The sequence below is a fragment of the Amphiprion ocellaris genome, chromosome 6 (assembly GCF_022539595.1).
Source record: "Amphiprion ocellaris isolate individual 3 ecotype Okinawa chromosome 6, ASM2253959v1, whole genome shotgun sequence".
In the NCBI taxonomy this organism is placed as follows: Eukaryota; Metazoa; Chordata; class Actinopteri; family Pomacentridae; genus Amphiprion; species Amphiprion ocellaris.
The window spans coordinates 806,314-830,948 of record NC_072771.1 but is presented as its reverse complement, the minus strand read 5'-3'; the positions used below and the strand labels follow the sequence as shown (position 1 = coordinate 830,948).

Below are 24,635 nucleotides of genomic sequence, written 5' to 3'. Positions count from 1 at the left end.
CTGTGTTGTTGTTTACCTGAACCGGTCTAGTAGGTAAGGCATCACTGTGTTGTTGTTGTTGTTTACCTGAACCGGTCTAGTAGGTAAGGCATCACTGTGTTGTTGTTGTTGTTTACCTGAACCGGTCTAGTAGGTAAGGCATCACTGTGTTGTTGTTGTTGTTTACCTAAACCGGTCTAGTAGGTAAGGCATCACTGTGTTGTTGTTGTTGTTTACCTGAACCGGTCTAGTAGGTAAGGCATCACTGTGTTGTTGTTTACCTGAACCGGTCTAGTAGGTAAGGCATCACTGTGTTGTTGTTGTTGTTTACCTGAACCGGTCTAGTAGGTAAAGCATCACTGCCACCACATGGACCGACAGACCGACCAACAGCCACAGTGTGCTCTGGAACGGCTGCATGAACGAATCCAGAGTGCTGCGAGGGATTTCCTGTAACACAACAACCACTTCCTGTCAACACGCTCCACGGACATGCGAGTCACATGACCAACAACACGCCACAGACACCAGGATCCTGAGGTCACGTCTGAGGCAGCTTTTATCTCACAGTCAACATGAAGTGAATCAAAAACAGACGAATGTGAGCAAATAGAGACAGAAGGACCAAAATAAGAACCAAGACGACCAAAATAAGACAGAAAACAGAAGAAGTGAAGGGAGGGGAACTCAGATTAATGTTTCTGTCGTTCTGATGTCAGAACAAACATGAATGGAGGCTTTCAGATGGATGACACAAGACACAAAAACACAAAATAGGAAACAATTTAACAAAGAGGAGACAAAAATACAAAAGTAAGACAAAAGACGACCAAAATGAGACATGAAATGACAAAAACGTGAACTAAAAATAGACAAAAATGGCCAAAATAAGACATGAAGCAGGACAAAATATGAGACAAAATTATAAAATGACAAACAAAAAAACAAAATGAGACACAGTAACACAAAACAGGAAACAATGAACCAAATAGAGACACAAACAAAACAAAATTTACTAAAATGCATATATTAGAAACAAAATGAAAAAAGGAAACAAATGAACCAAAACAAGACATGAAATGAGACAAAATAAGACCCAAAAACACCAAATATCAAAAATGAGACAAAAAGACCAAAGTAAGACACAAAATGAGACATGAAATGACAAAAACAAGAACTAAGAGGAGACAAAAATGACCAAAATGAGAAACAAAATGACAAAAGAAGAAAAAAAAGGAACCAGAAGGAGACAAAAATGACCAAAATAAGACATGAAATGATCAGAAACAAACCTCAAGGACACAAAAACAACCAAATAGAGACACAAGACAACCAAAATCAGACATGAAATGATAAAAACTAAAAAGAGTCAGAAACAACAAAAGAAGAGACAAAAATGACCAAAATGAGATACAAAATGACAAAAGAAGGAAAAAAATAAACTACAAAGAGACCAGGACCAGGACCTGCTAGACCAGGACCTGCTGTGTGTGTCTGTGGACCCACCTTCTTGACGAGGATGGTGAGCCCCTGGTATTTGAACGGTTTGGAGAACTCGATGTACTGAGCGCGCTCATTGTTGATGGTGAGAGGAGCTACGATCATGTCGGCTAAACCTCCAAGCAGCTCCCCCATCATCCCGTTCCACTCCTTCTTATTGCTGTTGTTCACCTGCAAACATGACAAACACCTGTTAGAGACACACAACAACAACAACAACACAAAGACACAAAACAAGCACAGAGACACACAAAAACACACAAAGACACAAAACTTGAACATGAAGCTATTAAAAGGAAGCAGATAAATCTAATTTATTAATTATTATATAGAGTTTATGTATTTGACTGATCTGATGATTAAATATTAACGGACTCTGACTGAACGTCTCTCATCCTCAGCAAGGTCAGAGTCGGGGACGGAGAGCCGGTCGCCATGGCAACAAGCCTCGGCGACGAGCCGCGATGAATCGGTAACCAGGTCAGACACGATGACATCATCAGAGAGGGACGCAGTGACGGGCACAAGTATGATATCATCACCATCAGTGGTGTTGTTATTTATATTACATGATTATTGTTATTATTATTATTATTATTATTATTATTATTCAGTTACAGAGGATGATTACTGACTGATGTGTCACAGTCACTGCATTAGAACATTAGAATGCTGGAACATTACAGCGTTAGAATGTCACAGCTTTAGAACCTTAGAATATTAGAGCAAAAGAATGTTAGAATATTAGAACATTAGAACGTAAGAGCGTTTAGAGTGTTAGAACATTAGAAAATCAGGACATTAGAATGTTAGAACACTAGAACATTAGAACACTAGGACATTAGAGTGTTTAGAGTGTTAGAACACTAGAACGTTAGAGCATTAGGACATTAGAGCATTGAGAGTGTTAGAATATTACATCAGGACATTAGAACTTGAGAACATTAGAACACTAGGACATTAGAATGTTTAGAGTGTTAGAACATTAGAACGGTAGAACGGTAGAACGCTGTCAAGTGTGCTGCTGCTGGTTCTCACGTTCTCACAAGAACAGCAGCTTCCCATCTACAGGTCTGTCAGGAACATCCAACATGGCGGTTCTCAGGTTCTCACCCGTTCCTGCGTTCCAAACTTGCCGTCAGCCACCAGGTGAACCTCGTAGGTGAAGTTCATGCTCATGGCCAGCTTGATGAGCAGATCGATGCAGAAACCATAGCAACACTGAGGAACGATGGGCTGACCTGCAGCACAACAACCACAGGTGAGTCTGTAGGACAGGTGACTTTATAGGACAGGTGAGTGTACAGTCCAGGTGAGGTACCTGGTATGGTTCCGTTGGGTCCGGTACAGATGACCTTCTTGATGAGAACTCCATTAACGGTGAACTCCTCCTTACATGTCCCGTCAGTCTTCGTAGGTTTAACGTAAACAAAAGGTTCCTGGTGGATAGTCACAATCTGAACACAAACAAACAAACAAACAACAAACAAACATTAAACACACTGGCTCATCTTGCTGTACATGTTTAACAGTTTTAGCAGCAGCAATACTACACAGTACTGCACAGTACTACGCAGTACTACAGTATCTACAAAAAATATTCACCTCAGAAATTTTCTCCTTTTATTACTTTTCAACACTGAGTTATTTGGCTTTTTTCATAAGAATCTAAAAAGCATACGTTTTTCATGAGAAAGTGAAAACCTGTTGCTGAGAAACATCATGATGCTGCCACCACCATGCTTCCTAGTGGGGATGGTGTGTTTGTGATGATATTCAGTTTCTGATGGACGTAAAGCTCCATCCTGGTCTCCTCAGACCAAATGTCTTCTGGTGAACTCTAGTCCAGATTTAATTGGAGCTTTTTCCATCAGAGTCTTTCTCTTTGTCTCCATGAAGCTTTGACTGGTGAAGAACAGACAACAGTTGTTGGATGAACAGTCTGAAGCTGGAACTCCTTCAGAGGAGTCATAGGAGTCTTGGTGGCCTCCCTCTCTAGTCTCTTTATCCTTCAGAGGAGTCATAGGAGTCTTGGTGGCCTCCCTCTCTAGTCTCTTTCTCCTTCAGAGGAGTCATAGGAGTCTTGGTGGCCTCCCTCTCTAGTCTCTTTCTCCTTCAGAGGAGTCATAGGAGTCTTGGTGGCCTCCCTCTCTAGTCTCTTTCTCCTTCAGAGGAGTCATAGGAGTCTTGGTGGCCTCCCTCTCTAGTCTCTCAGGTGTTGAGGACGTCCTGCTCTAGTCAGATTTATTCATGTTCCACCTTCCTTCCATTTCTTAATGATGGATTTAACTGGACTCCTAGAGATCTTCAGGATCTTTAAATGTTCTTGTATCGTCCTGACTGATGCTTTCCAACAATCTTTCCTCAGAGTTTCTTGGTTCTTTAGTCTTCATGGTGTAGTTCTATCCAGGAGTTCTGATCCACCAGAGACTGGACCTTCAGATCCAGGAGACTTTATCCTCCAATCACTGACCTCAGATCATTTTTACTTTACCAATTGGTGACTTCTAGAACCAACTGGTTGCTCTGAGTTCAGTTAGAACCGCTTTAAAGAGGTGAAAACTGATGAAATCACTGATTTTATGTTTTAGATTTTGGATTACTTCACTTTACTTTAGCAGTTTAGCAGTAGCTAGTGTATTTTGTCAGTAACAGTATATATTTTGTCAGCGGTACCTTGAGTTTTGTCGACATCTGATATCCGACTGGTTTCTCGGTTTCTCCTCCAGGCCAGATGATTTTCCTCTGAGGGTTCATGACGACCTGAAACACCAACAGCTCCTCTAAATGACGCCATCAATACTGCAGCTGACTTAAAAATTTAACCTCTGAGACGCTCTGGAAGCTCCAAGAACAATCCATCACCATCAGTAATCAATAACAGGACCTGATCACTGATCACTGAGGTTCTGATCTCCTCCTGGTCCTCATTTAGCAGCTTTTATGTTTAATAAAGGAGTTAAACCAGGTGCAACCACACAAATAAACCAGATAAATAAACCATGAAAACAGGTCTATAATCTAAGAGATCTATAATCTAACAATTCTATAATCTAACAGGTCTATAATCTGGTGTAAATAGGTCTATAATCTAAGAGATCTATAATCTAACAAGTCTATAATCTAACAGGTCTATAATCTAGTGTAAACAGGTCTATAATCTGGTGTAAACAGGTCTATAATCTGGTGTAAACAGGTCTATAATCTGGTGTAAACAGGTTTATAATCTAGTGTAAACAGGTCTATAATCTGGTGTAAACAGGTCTATAATCTAGTGTAAGCAGGTCTATAATCTAGTGTAAACAGGTCTATAATCTAACAGGTCTATAATCTAGTGTAAACACGTCTATAATCTGGTGTAAACAGGTCTATAATCTAACAGGTCTATAATCTAGTGTAAACAGGTCTATAATCTAACAGGTCTATATTCTAGTGTAAACAGGTCTATAATCTGGTGTAAACAGGTCTATAATCTAACAGGTCTATAATCTAGTGTAAACAGGTCTATAATCTAACAGGTCTAAAATCTAGTGCAAACAGGTCTATAATCTGGTGTAAACAGGTCTATAATCTAGTGTAAGCAGGTCTATAATCTAGTGTAAACAGGTCTATAATCTGGTGTAAACAGGTCTATAATCTAGTGTAAGCAGGTCTATAATCTAGTGTAAACACGTTTATAATCTAACAGGTCTATAATCTAGTGTAAACACGTCTATAATCTGGTGTAAACAGGTCTATAATCTAACAGGTCTATAATCTAGTGTAAACAGGTCTATAATCTAACAGGTCTATATTCTAGTGTAAACAGGTCTATAATCTAGTGTAAACAGGTCTATAATCTAACAGGTCTATAATCTAGTGTAAACAGGTCTATAATCTAACAGGTCTGTAATCTAGTGTAAACAGATCTATCATCTAACAGGTCTATATTCTAGTGTAAACAGGTCTATAATCTAGTGTAAACAGGTCTATAATCTAACAGGTCTATAATCTAGTGTAAACAGGTCTATAATCTAACAGGTCTGTAATCTAGTGCAAACAGGTCTATAATCTGGTGTAAACAGGTCTATAATCTGGTGTAAACAGGTCTATAATCTGGTGTAAACAGGTCTATAATCTAGTGTAAACAGGTCTATAACCTGGTGTAAATAGGTTTATAATCTGGTATAAACAGGTGAATAAGCAGGTGCATGACCAGATGTGACAGGTGCAACCATGTGTAGATGTAAAACCAGGTGTAACCAGGTGTTTTTCTGCAGGTGTAACAGGTGTACGAGGTATAACCAGGTGTAACAGGTTAACCAGGTGTATTGCTGCAGGTGTTTTGCTGCAGATGTACCAGGTATAACCAGGTGTAACAGGTATAATCAGGTGTAACCAGGTGTTTTTCTGCAGGTGTAACCAGGTGTAACCACATATAACCAGGTGTAACAGGTGTACCAGGTGAGCCGTACCTGTGAGCCGTTGAAGACTCCGACCTGGACGAGGCGCCCCGGTTTCTGCTGGTAGTTCAGGATGCTGTAGGTGGCGAAGCGCCGGTCACCGTCGTCATTGAACTCGATTCGTCCCGTCAGGCCGTCAGGGTACTTCGATGACATCAGCACCCTGCGGAGCCAATCAGAGAGCGGGAGAGCGTGTCAGCCCGGTCAAGTAGCGAGGCCGTGTCAGTCACATGATGCTGCCGCTGCGTTGCCGTGGAGACGGCGGGTGGATGACAGTGATGGGGGCTGATGGGTGTATTTGGGTCACGCTCCATTATCCCGGTTTTGTCACATCGACTCTGAACCCAGATCAGATCAGCGAGGCGTCTCCGAGAACCGAGATCGTAGAACCCGAAGAGGATGAAGCAGAAAACACAGCGTTCCTCCGCCAGCAGCCAGTTTATCTACGGTTCTACAGTTCATCTACAGTTTATCTACAGTTTATCTATGGTTATACAGTTTATCTACAGTTTATTTACCGTTTATCTACAGTTTATCTGAAGTTTATCTACGGTTCTATAATTTATCTACAGTTTATTTACAGTTTATCTACAGTTTATCTACGGTTCTACAGTTTCACTTCCTAGAACCTTTAACTAGTTTCATCCTAAAACACCAGAACCTTCATTTTGAAACATCTACAGTCGCTGGTCTCATGTTCCTCCATTTATTACCCAGAACTTCTCATGTAGAAATCACAGCCGAAGAAGAAGAAACATGAATAATTAAGCAGGAGCATAAATTAAACATACATTTTTTAATTTATTTATCGGTCTGTAACGAAGGAGAACCGATGCTCTGCTGCTCTGAAGCGATTCCTTTGGAGAAATAAAGAGTTGGTTTCAAACCTCTGAGACCTCGACTCGCTTCATACCTAAATATTTACATAAATCCAGCTTCTATAATGCTCCAGTGAGTCATTGATATCATAAAAAAGACGTTTTCAAAAAATATGATGTCACAGGTTGGGCCATCAAAAGTCCAAGAACTCAAAGGAAAAGTGTGGTATTAAATCAAACGTTGACTTAAAACATCTTCTACTGATCACACCATGAAATCAGAAGATTATTAACAATTCATGGTCATGATGCTGCCACCACCATGCTTCACATCATGATGCTGCCACCACCATGCTTCACGTCATGATGTTGCCACCATCATGCTTCACATCATGATGCTGCCACCACCATGCTTCACGTCATGATGCTGCCACCACCATGCTTCACGTCATGATGCTGCCACCACCATGCTTCACGTCATGATGCTGCCACCACCATGCTTCACGTCATGATGCTGCCACCACCGTGCTTCACGTCATGATGCTGCCACCACCATGCTTCACATCATGATGCTGCCACCACCATGCTTCACGTCATGATGCTGCCACCACCATGCTTCACGTCATGATGCTGCCACCACCGTGTTTCACATCATGATGCTGCCACCACCATGCTTCACGTCATGATGCTGCCACCACCGTGTTTCACATCATGATGCTGCCACCACCATGCTTCACGTCATGATGCTGCCACCACCGTGCTTCATATCATGATGCTGCCACCACCATGCTTCACGTCATGATGCTGCCACCACCGTGTTTCACATCATGATGCTGCCACCACCATGCTTCACATCATGATGCTGCCACCACCGTGCTTCATATCATGATGCTGCCACCACCATGCTTCACGTCATGATGCTGCCACCACCGTGTTTCACATCATGATGCTGCCACCACCATGCTTCATATCATGATGCTGCCACCACCATGCTTCACAGTGGGGATGGTGTGTTTGTGAAGATGTTCGGTGTTTGGTGTCCAACAAACATATCATCTGATGGACTAAAAGCTCCGTTCTGGTCTCCTCAGACCTTCTTATTACATATATGAGTATAATCAGCTCCACTGGTTCGATGGAAAACGGCCAAATGAAAAATATACACAAGCTTTAGTTCACATCTTCCATCGAATCAGAAAAAGACCACATGTGGAATAAATGTGGTGTTTGGAGGTGACTGCTGCTGGTTGTTGTTGTTTTCCACAGTTCCAGCCTCATTTATTGGAAAAAAACAACCACCAACTGCAGCTGACCTCTGACCTCCAGCCCAGTACTGACCGTTTGAAGAGCGGCCCGGTCCTCCAGATGTTGGTGTTTCCTACGCAGCCCCGCGGAGGCTCCGTGATGTTCTCCTTCTCAAACAGCTCCTGCAGTGACTGAGCGACCACCGCCACGGCGTCAGCGATGTGGGCCGACTCGTTCTTACCGTTAATCAGCTGGAGGCCCAGTAGGCCTAAACACACACACACACACACACACACATAAACACACACACACACACACACACACAGCAGGAGTTAAACAGGCTGCAGACTGAACTCTGTCCTCATTCACTCATTAATTAAACTCTCTCTCTGTAATTAGCGGTGCTCCAGTGTAGCTCAGACACACTCAAGCTTCAGGCATCAGTGTTTAGTAGCACCAAACGGCATGCTGGGAAATCACTCTGACAGCCGCCAGTGTTTGTCTCAGCACAGAAATGTCTGACTGAGACATCAGGAAGTGTGTCTGGTGTTTTCCTTCAGCAGAAACTCGACACGCTGCCGAGAAAAGTGTTCGCATGAGTCCTCCAGCTGAGCCGCTAACACTGTTAGCACTGTTAGCATCCCTCACACCACCTGCTTTTAATTGCCCCCCTGGGGACAAATAAAGTTTTCTGAATCTGAATCTGCTAACATTGTTAGCGTTCCACACCAAAAGAACACAAAGTACATCCAGCTAAGACTTTCCACTGAAACTACTTTAGCCAGCTAGCTAATGCTGTTAGCATTTCATGCCTATACCAGTGCCTAACGTTAAACCACAGCGCAGCTCGCTAACATTTATTTATTTATTTATGTCAATCCTGGGAACAGGTGAGCAACTTCCAGCTGAAGCTACTGTGAATGGCTAGCATGAGCTGTTAGCATTCTCCACCCAAACTTATTAAAACCTGTTAGCTGAAATGTAATCTGTTATCGCTGATATCTAGGGTTGCCACCCGTCCCTTAAAATACAGAATCGTCCTTTATTTGACAATTAATTGTCGCGTCCCGTATTGAATGAATATGGGACGCAAATTGTTCCGTATTTTCATAAACGCCCCGTACACGTCTGTCAGACACTCATCAAAACTGCATAAGGAACAAAATAAAACACAGGAAATATTAAGGGCAGCCAATTTAAACTTCGTAGGACCCACGTAGCGAGGACCCGATGCCAGGTCCAGCAAATCACGCTGCACCCACGTGTTTAAAAATGTTTACACCCGAAACTCCACCACGTCCACAGAAGCAAAAACGTTTGCAAATGTACAGACGTGAGTGGGAAGAGTGGAACCCCTGGCAGTGGGTAAAAGGCAAACTGTGTTTTCTGTTGCTCATGGATTAGCTGAAGTAAAGCAGCATCAGGAGACCAACATGTAAAAAGCATGAGAACAGAGAGAACCCAACCAGCAGGTCACAGTTTATCATCATCTAATCATCTCCTGAAGTCCATATGGTGAGAGACATCAGTATCTGGTTGTTCATTTACCAGAGGATGCTTATAATCATGCTGATGTGGTCCTAGACTCTACAGTATTTTAGTGACTCAATAAATGCCTAAGTTGTTTAGTATTTTTTTAAATGCCTTTTAGTTTTTAATAAACATTTATATAATAGCCAATATGTGATCAATAAATGGCCTTTGCCTATCTAAAGAAAAACTCCTTCAGAACTCTATGCTAACAGCACTAAATAAATCAGTAAATACATGCATACACACATAAATAAGCTAATACATTAACTGTGTTAAGATAAGATTTAGATGAAAAAAATGTCTGTAGAGAATTTCTTTGTCCAGTATTCTACATTCAGTTGTTTATGTTTTTATAGAATCCAGTATTGCTCACTGGTTGCTCATTACATTTTATTAGTGTGATTTCACTGTTTAAAATGATGCCACTTCTGTTCAGACAGAACCTGTGGTAATAAAACAATACAAAACTCTTAGTTTCATGTTAATAAAGCACTTAAAGCTTTAAGTATGGCTAAATGCTTTTTTCAAAATTAAATATATCACTCCTTAGGTGGTAGTGGCCCCGAGTTCAGTAAAGTTGGAAAGATATTCACAGATTCAGACTTCCAGCATCAATAACTCAGATAAATGTTGTCTAAACATAAACGATGCCTCTTTCCCATCGTTGTACAGTAGACAATGTGCTACAAGCCCAGTTTAATCAACAGTAGCTGTCTTTCAAGCTACAGGAATAACATTGATGTCTATGTGCAGCCAGCTGTGGTACGAATGCACAGGAACTGTCTGCAAAACTGCTGCAACAGCAAAGAGAGACACAAATATTCAATAACTTCAATCTTGTTCTCTGTAATTACACAATATGCTACGAGCCCAGTTTTATCAAGTAGCACATTGTGTACCTTAAAATGATGGAAAAGAGGCACTCTAATGAGTTATTGATGCTCGAAAGTCCGAATCTGTGAATATCTTTCCAACTTTACTGAACTGTGGCCCCGAGGAGCCGTGGTGGGCGTCCTTTATTTTCATTTCTGAAAGGTGGCAACCCTACTGACATCACACAATAAATAACATCAGAACAAACATACTGATGTTTCCACTCAAAGCTAAGCTAGCAGTTCCATTTAAATGAATTTGCTCCACAGCGAGGACTGCTAACACTGCTAACCATGCTAACGCTGCTAACCCTGCTAACACTGCTAACGCTGCTAACACTGCTAACGCTGCTAACATGCTGTCGTTTGCTCGCTGAAGATGCAGAAACTTTTTCCTCATAACGTGTCGAGCGTCTGGTGAAGAAAAACCTCAGCAGGATCCAGGATGTCGCAGCGTCGCAGGTTTCTGTTCAGGGAGGCGTCGCAGCCTGCGGGGGTGGACGAAATAACGTAAACAGCTGGAGTTGGACAGCAACAAACAGCTAATCAGTTCAACAGCTGTTCACGTTATTCTGTCCACCATCTGCACAGAACTAACAGGAAACAGGAAGTGAATCAAATAAAGAGAAACTAAAACCTCCAAACACAGAATCATAAGAACTAAAACCCTTGTCTTTTAGTTCAGTTTGTTTTCCACTAAAAACCAAAAGTAAAAGTTTGACTTCAGCAGAGTTTAAGTTCCATCTTTGCTGAGATAAAAAACTAAACTTTTTATTTTCTTCAAGCTTTTTGAAAATGTTTCTCATGATTTGGCTGAAAATGAGTTCCAAAGATATCCATGATAGACAAAGCGTTTGCAGATTTCTGTTGGAATTTTAGCTGAAAATACAGAAAGTCAAGAGTTTATTTTCAATTTGACTTTAACAAATGTTTCTAGTTCATACAAACACTTCAAAAGTGTTTTCAAACTGAAGATTATCATCATTAGAAAGTCAAAAATGATCCAAATTAAAGGTTGTTCAGTCTTTATAAAAACATCAATACAGAAACTATTTATTTTAATTTCTGAGAATCAACGCTAAACTGAAAGACCTGAGGAGCTTCCAGCTGGTTTCTCAGGAGCTATGAAGGACGTTTTCAGGTCAGATGTTGGAGAAGCTTCATCTCCTGCCTGAACACTAATAAAAGCTGAGGCTGGAGCTGCGACAGGTTTCCCTGAAGAGGAACCAGAACCTCCTGGACCAGAGACAAACCCCGGACCTGCAGAGCCGCCACGCTGCAGAGGATGATGGGTAATGTGTCCAAACATGACTCATCATTTCTGAGAGCAGCTGTGAGGATGTTTCTGAAACGAGAAGCCAACAGGCCAGCGAATCGATCACAGAGCAGCCAGAGAGGAGGACCTGCAGGACAAGCTCAGAGCAACGGATCGGTCCAACGATGGAGAACCTAATAATCAGCTGTTCCTCTGAGAACCTGAAGAACCTGGATGTTTAAATCAGATCCTGTAATGATGAGTTCTACCCTCTGGACGCTCTGAAGTCACGTTATCTTCAAAAAAAACTGGAAAAAGAAAAAACTCCTCAGATCGTTAAATTTCCGATGGTCCTGGAACTAAACATGAGGTTGAAAAATGAACCTGATGTTTCATCAAAAACACGTCCTACTAAAAATTCTCAACAAATAAACTTTGAGAAACTCTCAAAACGTCAAGTTAAAGTTCCAGTTCCCCTCTGAAAAGCCTGAATGATAAGGATGAGCCCACAGTGGGTAAAAATGAGTCCACGGTGGGTAAAAATGAGTCCACGGTGGGTTAAAAAGAGTCCACAGTGGGTAAAAATGAGTCCATAGTGGGTTAAAATGAGTCCATAGTGGGTTAAAATTAATCCACAGTGGGTAAAAATGAGTCCACGGTGGGTAAAAATGAGTCCACGGTGGGTAAAAATGAGTCCACAGTGGGTTAAAATGAGTCCACAGTGTGTAAAAATGAGTCCATAGTGGGTTAAAATGAGTCCATAGTGGGTTAAAATGAGTCCACAGTAGGTAAAAATGAATCCACAGTGGGTTAAAATGTGTCCACGGTGAGTTAAAATGAGTCCATAGTGGGTTAAAATGAGTCCACAGTGGGTAAAAATGAGTCCATAGTGGGTTAAAATGAGTCCACAGTGGGTTGAAATGAGTCCACAGTGAGTTAAAATGAGTCCATAGTGGGTTAAAATGAATCCACAGTGGGTTAAAATGAGTCAATAGAGTTAAAATGAGTCCATGGTGGGTTAAAATGAGTCCAAAGTGGGTTAAAATGAGTCCACAGTGGGTAAAAATGAGTCCACGGTGGGTAAAAATGAGTCCACGGTGGGTAAAAATTAGTCCACAGTGGGTTAAAATGAGTCCACGGTGGGTAAAAATTAGTCCACGGTGGGTAAAAATTAGTCCACGGTGGGTAAAAATGAATCCACGGTGGGTAAAAATGAGTCCACAGTGGGTAAAAATGAGTCCATAGTGGGTTAAAATGAGTCCACAGTGGGTAAAAATGAATCCACAGTGGGTTAAAATGAGTCCACGGTGAGTTAAAATGAGTCCATAGTGGGTTAAAATGAGTCCACAGTGGGTAAAAATGAGTCCATAGTGGGTTAAAATGAGTCCACAGTGGGTTGAAATGAGTTCACAGTGAGTTAAAATGAGTCCATAGTGGGTTAAAATGAATCCACAGTGGGTTAAAATGAGTCGATAGTGAGTTAAAATGAGTCCATGGTGGGTTAAAATGAATCCGCAGTGGGTTAAAATGAGTCCACAGTGGGTTAAAATGAGTCCATGGTGAGTTAAAATGAGTCCATAGTGGGTTAAAATGAGTCCATGTGGAGTTAAAATGAGTCCACAGTGGGTTAAAATGAGTCCATGGTGAGTTAAAATGAGTCCATAGTGGGTTAAAATGAGTCCATGTGGAGTTAAAATGAGTACACAGTGGGTTAAAATGAGTTCACAGTGGGTAAAAATGCGTCCACAGTGAGTGGAACCGGAGTCCTATTCCATTATTCCTAGTTGCGGTATTCAGGCGACCGGGCCTGCTTTGAACACTAATTTTTTCAAAGTAAACGCTTCGGACCCCGTGGGACACTCAGCTAAGAGCATCGAGGGGGTGCCGAGAGGCAGGGGCTGGGACAGGCGGTAGCTCGCCTCGCGGCGGACAGTGGGTTAAAATGAGTCCACGGTGGGTTAAAATAAGTCCGCAGTGGGTAAAAAGTTGAGGTTCAGAGGGTTGTGAACTTCAGGATCCAAATTTTCTTGGATCTCGTCTCTGGCTGTCTGAGTAATCAGCTGACTCAATAAGCCCCGCCCCCTGGCTGTGTTGCAGTGGGCGGGGCGTCTATTGACCAATGGCAAAGGGCAATGCATCAAGCAAGTAACAGAGAGCAGCGGCGGCATCTTACCGGTGTTTGATTGGACCCACATGACGGTTACCGCAGCAACACGCTACCCCCCTCCCCCACCCATCCCCCCATCCCTGAGAACACACATAGCAGCACGTGATTGGCTGAACTGTTAACGGGCGGCGGGCGGAGACACACACTATAGGATGAAACAAACAAAAAGATGTTAGACACATTTAAAGCCACAGTTACAACGAGGCAGAAAGAAACGGCGGTTAGGAACCTTTAAACACGTTCTCCGGTGTTTAAACGTTCAACCGGCTCCAGAAGAACCCAGAGAACACCAGGAAGCTAACCACCATTAGCTTCCTTCATCCGAGGCCTACAACACTCCCAGAGAGCAGCTGTGGTTCCATCCACTCACTATGACCACCTGAAGGTCCAGCAGAACCTCAAATCCAAACACCTGCAGCAGAACCGTGTCTTTAAACAGGCAGAAACATCTGAGAACAGAACTCTAAAACCAGACAGATTCTCTATGGAGTTCCGAACTGTGTTTCTGTGGGACTTTATGAAGATCAGTGAACATTTATTTACTCTCTGCTTGTTCTCTGTTTTACATCCACATCAGGGATCGTTGTGGTCCTGGTTTAGACAGGTTTTGGACTTAGTTTAAGTCTGATTTAAGACTGTCTCAGGACTTTGGTTTGGACTGGCTGTGGACTGTCTTGGGTCCTGGTTTTAGACTGGGTATGGACTGGTTTGGGATTTGGTTTAAGACTGGATGTGGACTGGTGTTGGACTAGTTTTGGAACAGTTTTGGATTGGTTTTGGACTTGGTTCTAGCCTGGTTTAAGACTGCTCTAAGACTGTCTTGGGATTTGGTTTTGGACAGATTTGGGGCTGGTTTTGGACTGGTTTTGGGCTGGTTTTGGACTGGTTTTGGGCTGGTTTTGGACTGGTTTTGGACTGGTTTTGGGCTGGTTTTGGACTGGTTTTGGACAGATTTTGGACTAAAAACAGAAAAAAATGTTAATAAATTACATCTTTTGAATTCATGGACATATTTTCATCTTTTCTGAGCGACATCGGCCAGTTTCATCCAGATTTAGAGTAAATTTGAACAGTATTCTGAGAAACACGTCCATCATGTCCATCTTCATTCAGTCGGTGAGACTATTTAACAGATTCATGAATGTTTCAGATGCTGATGAATGTTTTTGTGATGTTCAGATAAATGAACTCTTTCTGTCAGGTGGATCATGAGCTGTTAACTAAACCTATTTTTACTGTCCTGAAAATAAACGTATCAGTTTAAATATAGAAACAAAGAGTTTGATCTGATAACTGTGGATGGAAGCAGAGCTGCAGAATGACAGGAGGAGAAGAAGAGGAAGAAGAGGAAGAAGAGGAGGTCGTACCGTCTGGAGCTTCACTCAGAGCTTTGCCCGTCATCTCTCGTTCTCCAACCAGCCAGACGTAACCAGAACCGGTCATGTTGAGCTGCCGGGCAGCTTTGTAGACGGCAGCAGCCTCGTCCTCACTGCAGACACACACAGACACACAAAGATACACACAAAGATATACACAAAGACATACAAAGATGCACACAGACACACAAAGATACACACAGACACACAAAGATATACACAAAGACATACAAAGATGCACACAGACACACAAAGATACACAGATGCACACAGACACACAAAGATACACAAAGACACACACAGACACACAAAGATACATAAAGATGCACACACACAAAGACATACAAAGATGCACACAGACACACAAAGATACACAAAGATGCGCGCGCACACACACACACACACACACACACACACACACACACACACACACACACACACACACACACACACAAAGATGCACACAGACACACAAAGATACAGAAAGACACACACAGACACACAAAGATACACACAGAGCTCCATGTTAGACTGAAGCATTAAACCACTTCTGGTCTCTGTTCTGTTCTAAAACTCACTGGTTTGAACTCAGAGTTAAAGTTCTGCAGAAATGAGGATGGACTGGTTGGACTGGTTAGACTGGTGTTGAGACTTGGTTTTAGACTAGTTTTTGACTGGGTTAAGACTGTCTTGGGTCTTGGTTTTGGGCTGGTTTTTGGTTTGGCTTTCGACTGGTTTTGGACTTAGTTTAAGACTGATTTAAGGCTGTCTTAGGACTTTGGTTTGGACTGGTTGTGGACTGTCTTGGGTCTGAGTTCATTTTAGACTGGTTTTGAAGTGGTTTAAGACTAACTTAAGACTGTTTTAGACTGGTTGTGGGCTGGTTTTAGATTGGTTTGGGACTGGTTTTGGACAGGTTTTAGACTCGTTTTGTCTGGTTTTGGACTGGTTTTAGATTGGTTTGGGACTGGTTTTGGACAGGTTTTAGACTCGTTTTGTCTGGTTTTGGACTGGTTTTAGATTGGTTTGGGACTGGTTTTGGACTGGTTTCAGACTGGTTTTGTCTGGTTTTGGACTGGTTTGGGCTGGTTTTGGACTGGTTTTAGCCTGGTTTTGGCTGGTTTTGGACTGGTTTTAGATTGGTTTTAGATTGGTTTTGGACTGGTTTTAGACTGATTTTGGACTGGGTTTCGATTGGTTTTGGACTGGTTTTAGGCTGGTTTTGGATGGTCTTGGAATGGTTTTGGACAGATTTTGGACTGGTTTTGGACTGGTTTTGGGATGGTTTTGGACTGGGTTTAGATTGGTTTTTGGACTGGTTTTAGACTAGTTTTGGACTGGTTTTAGATTGGTTTTGGACTGGTTTTGGACTGGTTTCAGACTGGTTTTGTCTGGTTTTGGACTGGTTTGGGCTGGTTTTGGACTGGTTTTAGCCTGGTTTTGGCTGGTTTTGGACTGGTTTTAGATTGGTTTTGGCTGGTTTTGGACTGGTTTTAGATTGGTTTTAGATTGGTTTTGGACTGGTTTTAGACTGATTTTGGACTGGGTTTCGATTGGTTTTGGACTGGTTTTAGGCTGGTTTTGGATGGTCTTGGAATGGTTTTGGACAGATTTTGGACTGGTTTTGGACTGGTTTTGGGATGGTTTTGGACTGGGTTTAGATTGGTTTTTGGACTGGTTTTAGACTAGTTTTGGACTGGTTTTAGATTGGTTTTGGACTGGTTTTAGACTGGCTTTACTCTGGTTTTGGACTTGAATTCAGACTTAGTTGGGGTTCTGGTTTCGTACACCAACCTGGCGGAGAGGATGATGACTCGGGCCTCCAGGTCTTTGGCCTCCAGCAGCAGCGCCGTCAGGTTGGTCTCCGGGCTGAACAGCAGAACCTTCTCGGCCTGGAGGAGCGCGGGGCCGATGGACGGGTTCCACCGCAGAACATTCAGAAGCACGGCAGAACACAACACCACAGAACACATCATAGGACAGGTGCCGTTAGCTCCGGACTGCCAGGGTTCCCCCTCCCTCCACCTCCCCGACCCCCCGGACCTCGACCATGCTCCCCCTCACCCACGCCACCACCAGGGGGCGGGGCCAAAACATGGAGACAAAAAGTGTTCAAGATCTGCTGAACGGAAAGAAAACTGAAGCTTGAATATAAAGGAGGGGCTGAACATTGTGCGTGGTGTGGTGGCACATGCAAACTGAGGCGCTTTCAAGACTCCAACCAACCAACCAATCAGGGACGTGCATGTTAGAGAGCGCTGATGCAACCGCAAATCAAAAAAAAGACTCGAGAGGAGGAGGAGAGGAGGGGGAGGAAGGCGGGGGAAGGGAGTGGTTCATTTCAAAAAGAAAAGTGATGTTGCAGAGGAGTGAGAGGATCCTGGTGGGCGGAGCTCCTCAGGTGTCTGCAGACAGAACCAAGCCTGGGCTCGGCTGCATGCAACGCTCACATGGAAAACTGAGGAGGAGGAGGAGGAAGGCTGATCTCCTGCCAACGGGAACCCATACAGGTGTGCAGGAGTCATGAAAAATCAAAGGAAAGAAAAGATGGTGGAGAAAAGACGAGCCGCCAGGATAAGAGTCTATCTCTGGAGCCGGGCTGGAGTGGGCGGGGCTAACTGGTGCTGGGCGACTACCGGGCGAGCTCAGAGATTGGTTGGGCGGCGTGCATCGTTTGACCATGCAAAGTTTATACCTTGGGTGTTCTCCTGAAGTCAAAGTTCTGTTGGTCGAGGTTTTCATAGTTCCTGTTTTTAGTCTGATGAATGATGTCACAGAGAAAATATGAGACACAGAAGATTATAGACAGTCAGAGGAAATAGAACAGCATCGACTTCCTGTCCAGAGCCGCACACACACCACACCTGTCTGCCTGTCCACCTGTCTGTCCACCTGTCTGTCTGTCTGTCTGTCCACCTGTCTGTCTGTCTGTCCACCTGTCTGTCCACCTGTGTGTCTGTCTGTCTGTCCACCTGTCTGTCCATCTGTCTGTCCTCCTGTCTGCCCTTCTGTCTGTCTGCCTGTCCTCCTCGAGTTCCGACTCATAGTTTTTTTGTTCAACTCAAACCTGATCCGTCGGTTCTGGATGTTCAACTAAAATAACTTTATTTAAAACCGTTTTCTGTGTTTATTTTGTGTTCTTGTGACCTGAAGCTCCATCTGGTTCTGATTATCGCTTCTTTTCGTTCATTTGAGCTCAAACATGGAACTTCTGAGGAAACTCCGATCCACACTTTTCAATATTTTCTGACATTTCAGAGATGAACATCCGATCGATTGATCCAGAAAATAAATCACGGATTAATCGACTGTCCCTGTTTGTCTTCCAGGTCAACATTAAAATGATGAAACCTTCTGAACGTTCACTAGAAGAAAACCAACCAGGAGCTCGTCAGGCTGATTAAAGCGTCACCACGGCGACCTTCTGCATGTAAATTTAACTTCAGGTGTAAATATAAAGCTGCTGTATTTTTAGAGCAGAACAAAGATGCTCTCTGACAGTTAAATTGAGGAGCAGCTCTGAATAATCATCAAACAGCAGAACCAGCAGCCGTCGAGGGAAAACAGATTTATTTCAGCTGCAGACGGAGTTAATACCAAGCTGAAGGATTAGAGGATCCAAAAACCATCCTGTGGACTGATTCTGCCAAGAGTTAGCCTAGCTTAGCACAAATACTGTCATCAGAGGTAACTGTTAGCCTAGCATAGCATAGACACTGATGGCAGTGGGAAACTGTTAGACTAGCTTAGCATAAACAATGGAAGAACAGGGTAGCTGTTAGCATAGCTTAGCACAGCCACTGTTATCAGGGGAGAGCTATTAGCCTAGCTTAGCACAAACACTGTCATGAGAGGGAACTGCTAGCTTAGTATAGCATAGACACTGAAGGCCGTGGGAAACTGTCAGACTAGCTTAGCACAAACACTATCATCAGGAGAACTGTTAGCATAGTTGAGCATGGACACTCATCAGAGGGAACTGTTAGCCCAGCTTAGCACAGACACTGTCATCAGGGGAACTGTTAGACTAACTTAGCACAAACACTCTTATCAGGGGGAAGTGTTAGCCTAGCTTAGCAAGGATACTCATCAGGGGGAACTATTAGCCTAGCTTAGCACAGATACTCATCAGGGGGAACTGTTAGCATAGCTTCTCTGAATTTTAATGGTTTTGTTGTGGTTCTTGTGCTTCATTTTTGTGATTTATGAGATTTAGTGTTGCTTCAGAAACAGAAACAGCTAAAATTAGCATTAGCTCCACTGAGAACAGTTAAAATGAGCTCAAACTGCAGCAGTAAAACAATTTTAATCATTATTATTATCAATACTGTTGTCACTGTTCATTTGTTAACATTTATATTTTATAAGTTTTATTCTGTTTTCGCTTGTTTTCAGCATTTTATCTATATTTTTGATTTCCAGTTTGACTTGATCGGGTTTCATATTTCAGGCTCCTGCAGCTGTTTGTTGATCTGGTTTTTGTGAATGTATGAATGAGGTGATTGGATTCCACCGGAGAAGCAGGACGTTGTGGTTTGAGCTGGTATAAGAGCGTCAGCAGCAGAAACCAGACTCGGTTTCAGTAAACTCTGATTTCACTGAGAGGAGCTGGGCTGTGATGTTAATCCGGCGTGGCAGCGGAGCGTCCCATTAGTCCTCGACTCAATCCGCTCCAAATGTTAATCTCATTAAATTTACATTTGACAGAGAGTCCCTGAACAACAAACACGCTCCCGAATCTCCTGCAGCACTAAGAAACGACTTCTATGAATTTAACATGAGGGATGAGCCTGGACCTTCTCCTGGACCCGCTGATGTTCCTGCTGCCGTATTTATAATGGCTACAAGAAGAACAGCGTCAGACGTTTGGAGTAGAACAACAGCAGCTCTGTTCACCTACTTTAACTAATGTGCTGTAATATTCATGTGTCTCCCACTTGAAAAACTCTGCTCTAACATTCATGAAGGTCTTTGACTCAAACTGTGAGACACAAAGTCAAACTTTTCTCAAGTTGCGTTTGGACTCTGAGGATTTACTTCTTCACTGAGTTTCACTGGCTTCCTCTGACTCTGGAACCGTCAGAAACTAACTTTTATAAAGATGACATTAAACATTCAGCTCCAAAGTCGAAACCAACCAGAGTCCAGCTGTGATTCCAAACAGTCTGACTGATGAACATGGTTCTAAATGAGCTGAGAACAGCAGAACGTTCTCAGTCCTGGATCTATAGACTGGTTCTATCTATGTCTGCTTCATGGCTCCACATGGAGAAGAACTGAACAGAGGAAGAGAAACATCTGACTGAGAGACTCAACAAAGATGGAAAAAGATCCAGGAAGATCAGTGAGAAAATAAAAACCAGTGAAGCACAGAGTCAGCAGAAATCAGAAGGTTTAGAAGGAGTCATAGTTCCACTAATCAGGAGGTCTAGAAGGAGTCAGAGTACCACTAATCAGGAGGTCTAGAAGGAATCATAGTACCACTAATCAGGAGGTCTAGAAGGAGTCATAGTACCACTAATCAGAGCTTCTAAAATGACTCCACAGACAGTGAACTACTTTCTCCATCCAGCTGTAAAAACAGACAGCAGCTGCTTCAGACTTGGTTCAGGGGTTCTCAATGGAAACCAGAGTTAGTGTAATGCTTAGACAGTGTGAAGGAACCTTCAGAACATCAATCTCTATGGACAGAGAACCAGAACTAAACCTGGTTGCTACTCCGAATTAAACTTCCAGATGAAAGTTGATGAAGAAAATGAGAAGAACCCTGATGGATGTTGGAGAACATTCTTTGGTCACATGAAGATAAACTAGTTGGGCTCAGATGAAGTCCAGATGTTTGGTGAGAACCTGACCAGGACTACCACAGTGGATGCATAGTCCTGACAGTGAAGTATGGAGGTGGGACTGTGATGATCTCAGGTTGTAGAAATTAGTGGACTCTCCATGCTGAGGGGTCTGTATTTGTATTAAAGTACTTCTAAACTGGTAGTAATCTGATTACTGTGAAGGGATACAGTTTAGGATCATCTGACGTTGAGGTGATGTTTCTACATAACTCCTGCTCTACATATGTTCAGATTCACTGAGCCATCATCGTGATCATCTACAGTTTGTTTCCATTTCAACAAATGTTTAATGAACCCAAACTACCAACGCAGCAGCTTCTAGCTATAAACGTGTTGTTTTAGAAGTTTATACGAGCTGCTGATGTTCTGCAGCTTGGAACAGAAATATTCTACAAACTGTCTCTGGTGTCCAAACTCTAGAGCGTAAATTAGATGTTTCCGAAATAAAAGGAGCAGACAAACAAACTTCTGTTTCTATGTTTGCTGTGATATTTCCATGAGAAGTCACTGAGGACGAGGAGGAAACAGCTCATCTTTGCCTGAACTCTCTTCAGGAAGTCGCTGCTCGCAGTGACAGACCCAGATGTGACGGACAGACAGTCGGTTTAACGGAGATGCAGGTCGACAGAAGCAGCTGAGATGTGTTTGCACGACTCCGATCTCAATCAGAGTCGAAGAGAAACCAGACAATAGACGAAGGTGAAGAACTGAAGGATGACATGGGATGACAGACAGAAAGAGAGCGACAGGAGAAGAAGAAACTGTTTCTCAACTCAAAGAAGAAGAACTGAAGATAAAACTAAATATAAAGAAGAGAAGAAGAAAAGGAGTCAAACCTCCACCAAGACTGAATATTTCAACAGAACAGAACTATCTTCTAAAACACATGAATTGAAAACCATGAGATATTTTGGAGACCAGCAGGACCAGAATGAGAACCAACAGGTCCAGAGTCAACACCAGGAGGTCCAGAGTCAACACCAGGAGCTCCAGAGTCAACACCAGCAGGTCCAGAGTCAACACCAGGAGCTCCAGAGTCAACACCAGCAGGTCCAGAGTCAACACCAGGAGCTCCAGAGTCAACACCAGCAGGTCCAGAGTCAACACCAGGAGCTCCAGAGTCAACACCAGCAGGTCCAGAGTCAACACCAGGAGCTCCAGACGTACTTTTTGTTTTAAGATTGGAACAGATACAGTAAATTAGTCTTAAAATCTGTATAAATATATATTTTTTTTTTTAAATTAGAGAGATGATCAGATGATCTTCTTCTGGAGGTCCAGATGAGGTTCAAGAAATCTGAATTTAATCCTTCATTGAATCTGACAGTATTTAGATTTCAGTGAAGGTCATGAGATGAGTCCAGTGCATGTCTGTGAATGTGATGATGTCATCCAAGTTCTGCGTTGTGATTGGCTGCTGTTTATGACTTCCTGATTTTATCAAATTGAGGCTAAAGCAGCTGGATTCATGAGTCCAGTCTAAGTCATGTGACTGGAGTCCACTTCCTGTTTCGACAGTATTTATCAGACAAAAATCAGTTGAGAGTAACAACCCATAAGAACTTTTAAGAACCTGTTAGAACTAGGGCCGGGACTTTAACGCGTTAATTTAGATTAATTAATTACAGCGAAAATAACGCATTAAAAATAACGCAATTAATTGCACCCTCCTCAGTTCCCTCATTTCTGGCACACCAGTAACTCTGATGAACACTCCAGCCCAGTAGGTGGCGGTAATGAACCTGAAGTCTGTTTGTAGCCATGAAGAAGAAGCACAGGAAGCACTGAGTGAAGTCAAGCACTGGTGAACAGTGAAGGAAGATGAGATTGAGCTTGTTGGACAGAAAGTTTTCTTTTAAAAATCTTCCTGATGGCAGCTTGGATAAAAACCTGGTTGTGTACAAATTGTACAACAAAGAGTTTTCTGATCACTGCAGCACTTCAAGCCGACGGTATCACCTCAATGTAAAACATATTGCTGTTAGCACCAGAGCTAACGTTAGCTACGAGTCATGCTAACGGCTAATGGTGTAGCCATCCCATAATAGACCACTTTTCTAGACAGTGCTTGAGTTACAAAAAGTCTTCAAATGTTGAATAAAATCGCTATAATTGCACTTAGATTTGCAGTAATCTGTGAATGTAGCAGACAGATGAAAAATGCAGATAAATAGAAATGAAACATTTTTGTGGTTTCAGTTTTTACTCCGTCGAGGCTCTGCCTCCTTGGAGGAGGAATAACCTAAACAACAAAAATATCTCTTAATAACTTCATTATAAACTTTCTGTTAAAAAAAAACATATAAATAAAGATTGATATTCCTATAAAAAGAACCATCAAAATTCCACCATTTATCAGACCCAGAAAAGATGAAAACAGAATGAATTTCTGGATTTTCAACTTTCTGAAGCTCCTTGAACTACTTATGCTGATTTTATGTGCCATACAGTGGAAAAAACAACTAAATTCAGGCTTTAAGTCATCAAAATCACTTTTTCTATATGTCCCATTTTCCTTTTTTTAAATAAATTTTAAATTATAAACATGTATATGTCTATTCATTGATTCAACTGTCAACCACAATTTTATTTGAATTGAAAAACTTCACTTATTGTGTCAAATATTGCTATTTGACAACACTGCAATTAATTGCGATTAATTAATTACAAAGCCTGTAATTAATTAATTTTTTTAATCCGGTCCCACCACTAGTTAGAACCTGTAAGAACCTGCAAGAACCTGTTTAATGCAGCTTCTATATGATCAATGGAAACAAACTACAACTAAACCTTCTTGGTGGAGATAAACTGAAACAGAACCAAGAAAGAAAGAAAAGAAGTGATGGAGAAGAAGCTGCTGTGAAACCTCTGAAAGAAAGAACATTACAGGCTGGAAGATGGACGGATGGAGGGATGATGGAGGGATGATGGAGGGAAGAAGGAGGGGTAATGGAGGGATGATGGAGGGGTGATGATGATGGAGGAATGATGGAGGGATGACAATGATGGAGGGATGATGGAGGGATGATGAGGGATGATGGAGGGATGATGGAGGGATGATGGAGGGATGAAGATGGAGGGATGATGGAGGGGTGATGATGATGGAGGAATGATGGAGGGATGAAGGAAGGATGATGGAGGGGTGACAATGATGGAGGGATGATGGAGGGATGATGGAGGGGTGATGGAGGGATGTGGAGGGGTGATGATGATGGAGGGATGATGGAGGGATGATGGAGAGGTGATGATGATGGAGGAATGATGGAGGGATGAAGGAAGGATGATGGAGGGATGATGATGATGGAGGGATGATGGAGGGAAGAAGGAGGGATGAAGATGGAGGGATGATGGAGGGATGATGAGGGATGATGGAGGGATGATGGAGGGATGATGGAGGGATGAAGATGGAGGGATGATGGAGGGATGAAGGAGGGATGATGATGATGGAGGAAAGGAGGGATGAAGATGGAGGGATGATGGAGGGATGATGGAGGGATGAAGATGGAGGGATGATGGAGGGGTGATGGAGGGGTGATGGAGGGATGATGGAGGGATGAAGATGGAGGAATGATGGAGGGATGATGGAGGGATGAAGATGG

At 42.6% G+C, this 24,635-nt stretch overlaps 1 protein-coding gene across 4 annotated transcripts in view; it reads right to left on the bottom strand.

The window, feature by feature from the left end:
• grin1b (glutamate receptor, ionotropic, N-methyl D-aspartate 1b) overlaps positions 1 to 24,635 on the bottom strand; it is a 72,841-nt gene that overhangs the window by 24,454 nt on the left and 23,752 nt on the right. For 2 of the 4 annotated variants that reach the window (XM_055011259.1, XM_055011261.1), the window contains exons 5-14: positions 17,883 to 17,945; positions 16,982 to 17,079; positions 15,179 to 15,300; positions 8,078 to 8,252; positions 5,934 to 6,084; positions 4,156 to 4,242; positions 2,801 to 2,936; positions 2,593 to 2,720; positions 1,486 to 1,650; positions 311 to 429 (exon numbers count right to left, since the gene is read on the bottom strand). In XM_055011259.1, coding sequence (XP_054867234.1) covers positions 311 to 429; positions 1,486 to 1,650; positions 2,593 to 2,720; positions 2,801 to 2,936; positions 4,156 to 4,242; positions 5,934 to 6,084; positions 8,078 to 8,252; positions 15,179 to 15,300; positions 16,982 to 17,079; positions 17,883 to 17,945 — 1,244 coding nt within the window. The remainder of the gene's footprint in view (positions 1 to 310; positions 430 to 1,485; positions 1,651 to 2,592; positions 2,721 to 2,800; positions 2,937 to 4,155; positions 4,243 to 5,933; positions 6,085 to 8,077; positions 8,253 to 15,178; positions 15,301 to 16,981; positions 17,080 to 17,882; positions 17,946 to 24,635) is intronic. The other 2 variants (XM_055011260.1, XM_055011262.1) reach the window with 1 other exon arrangement.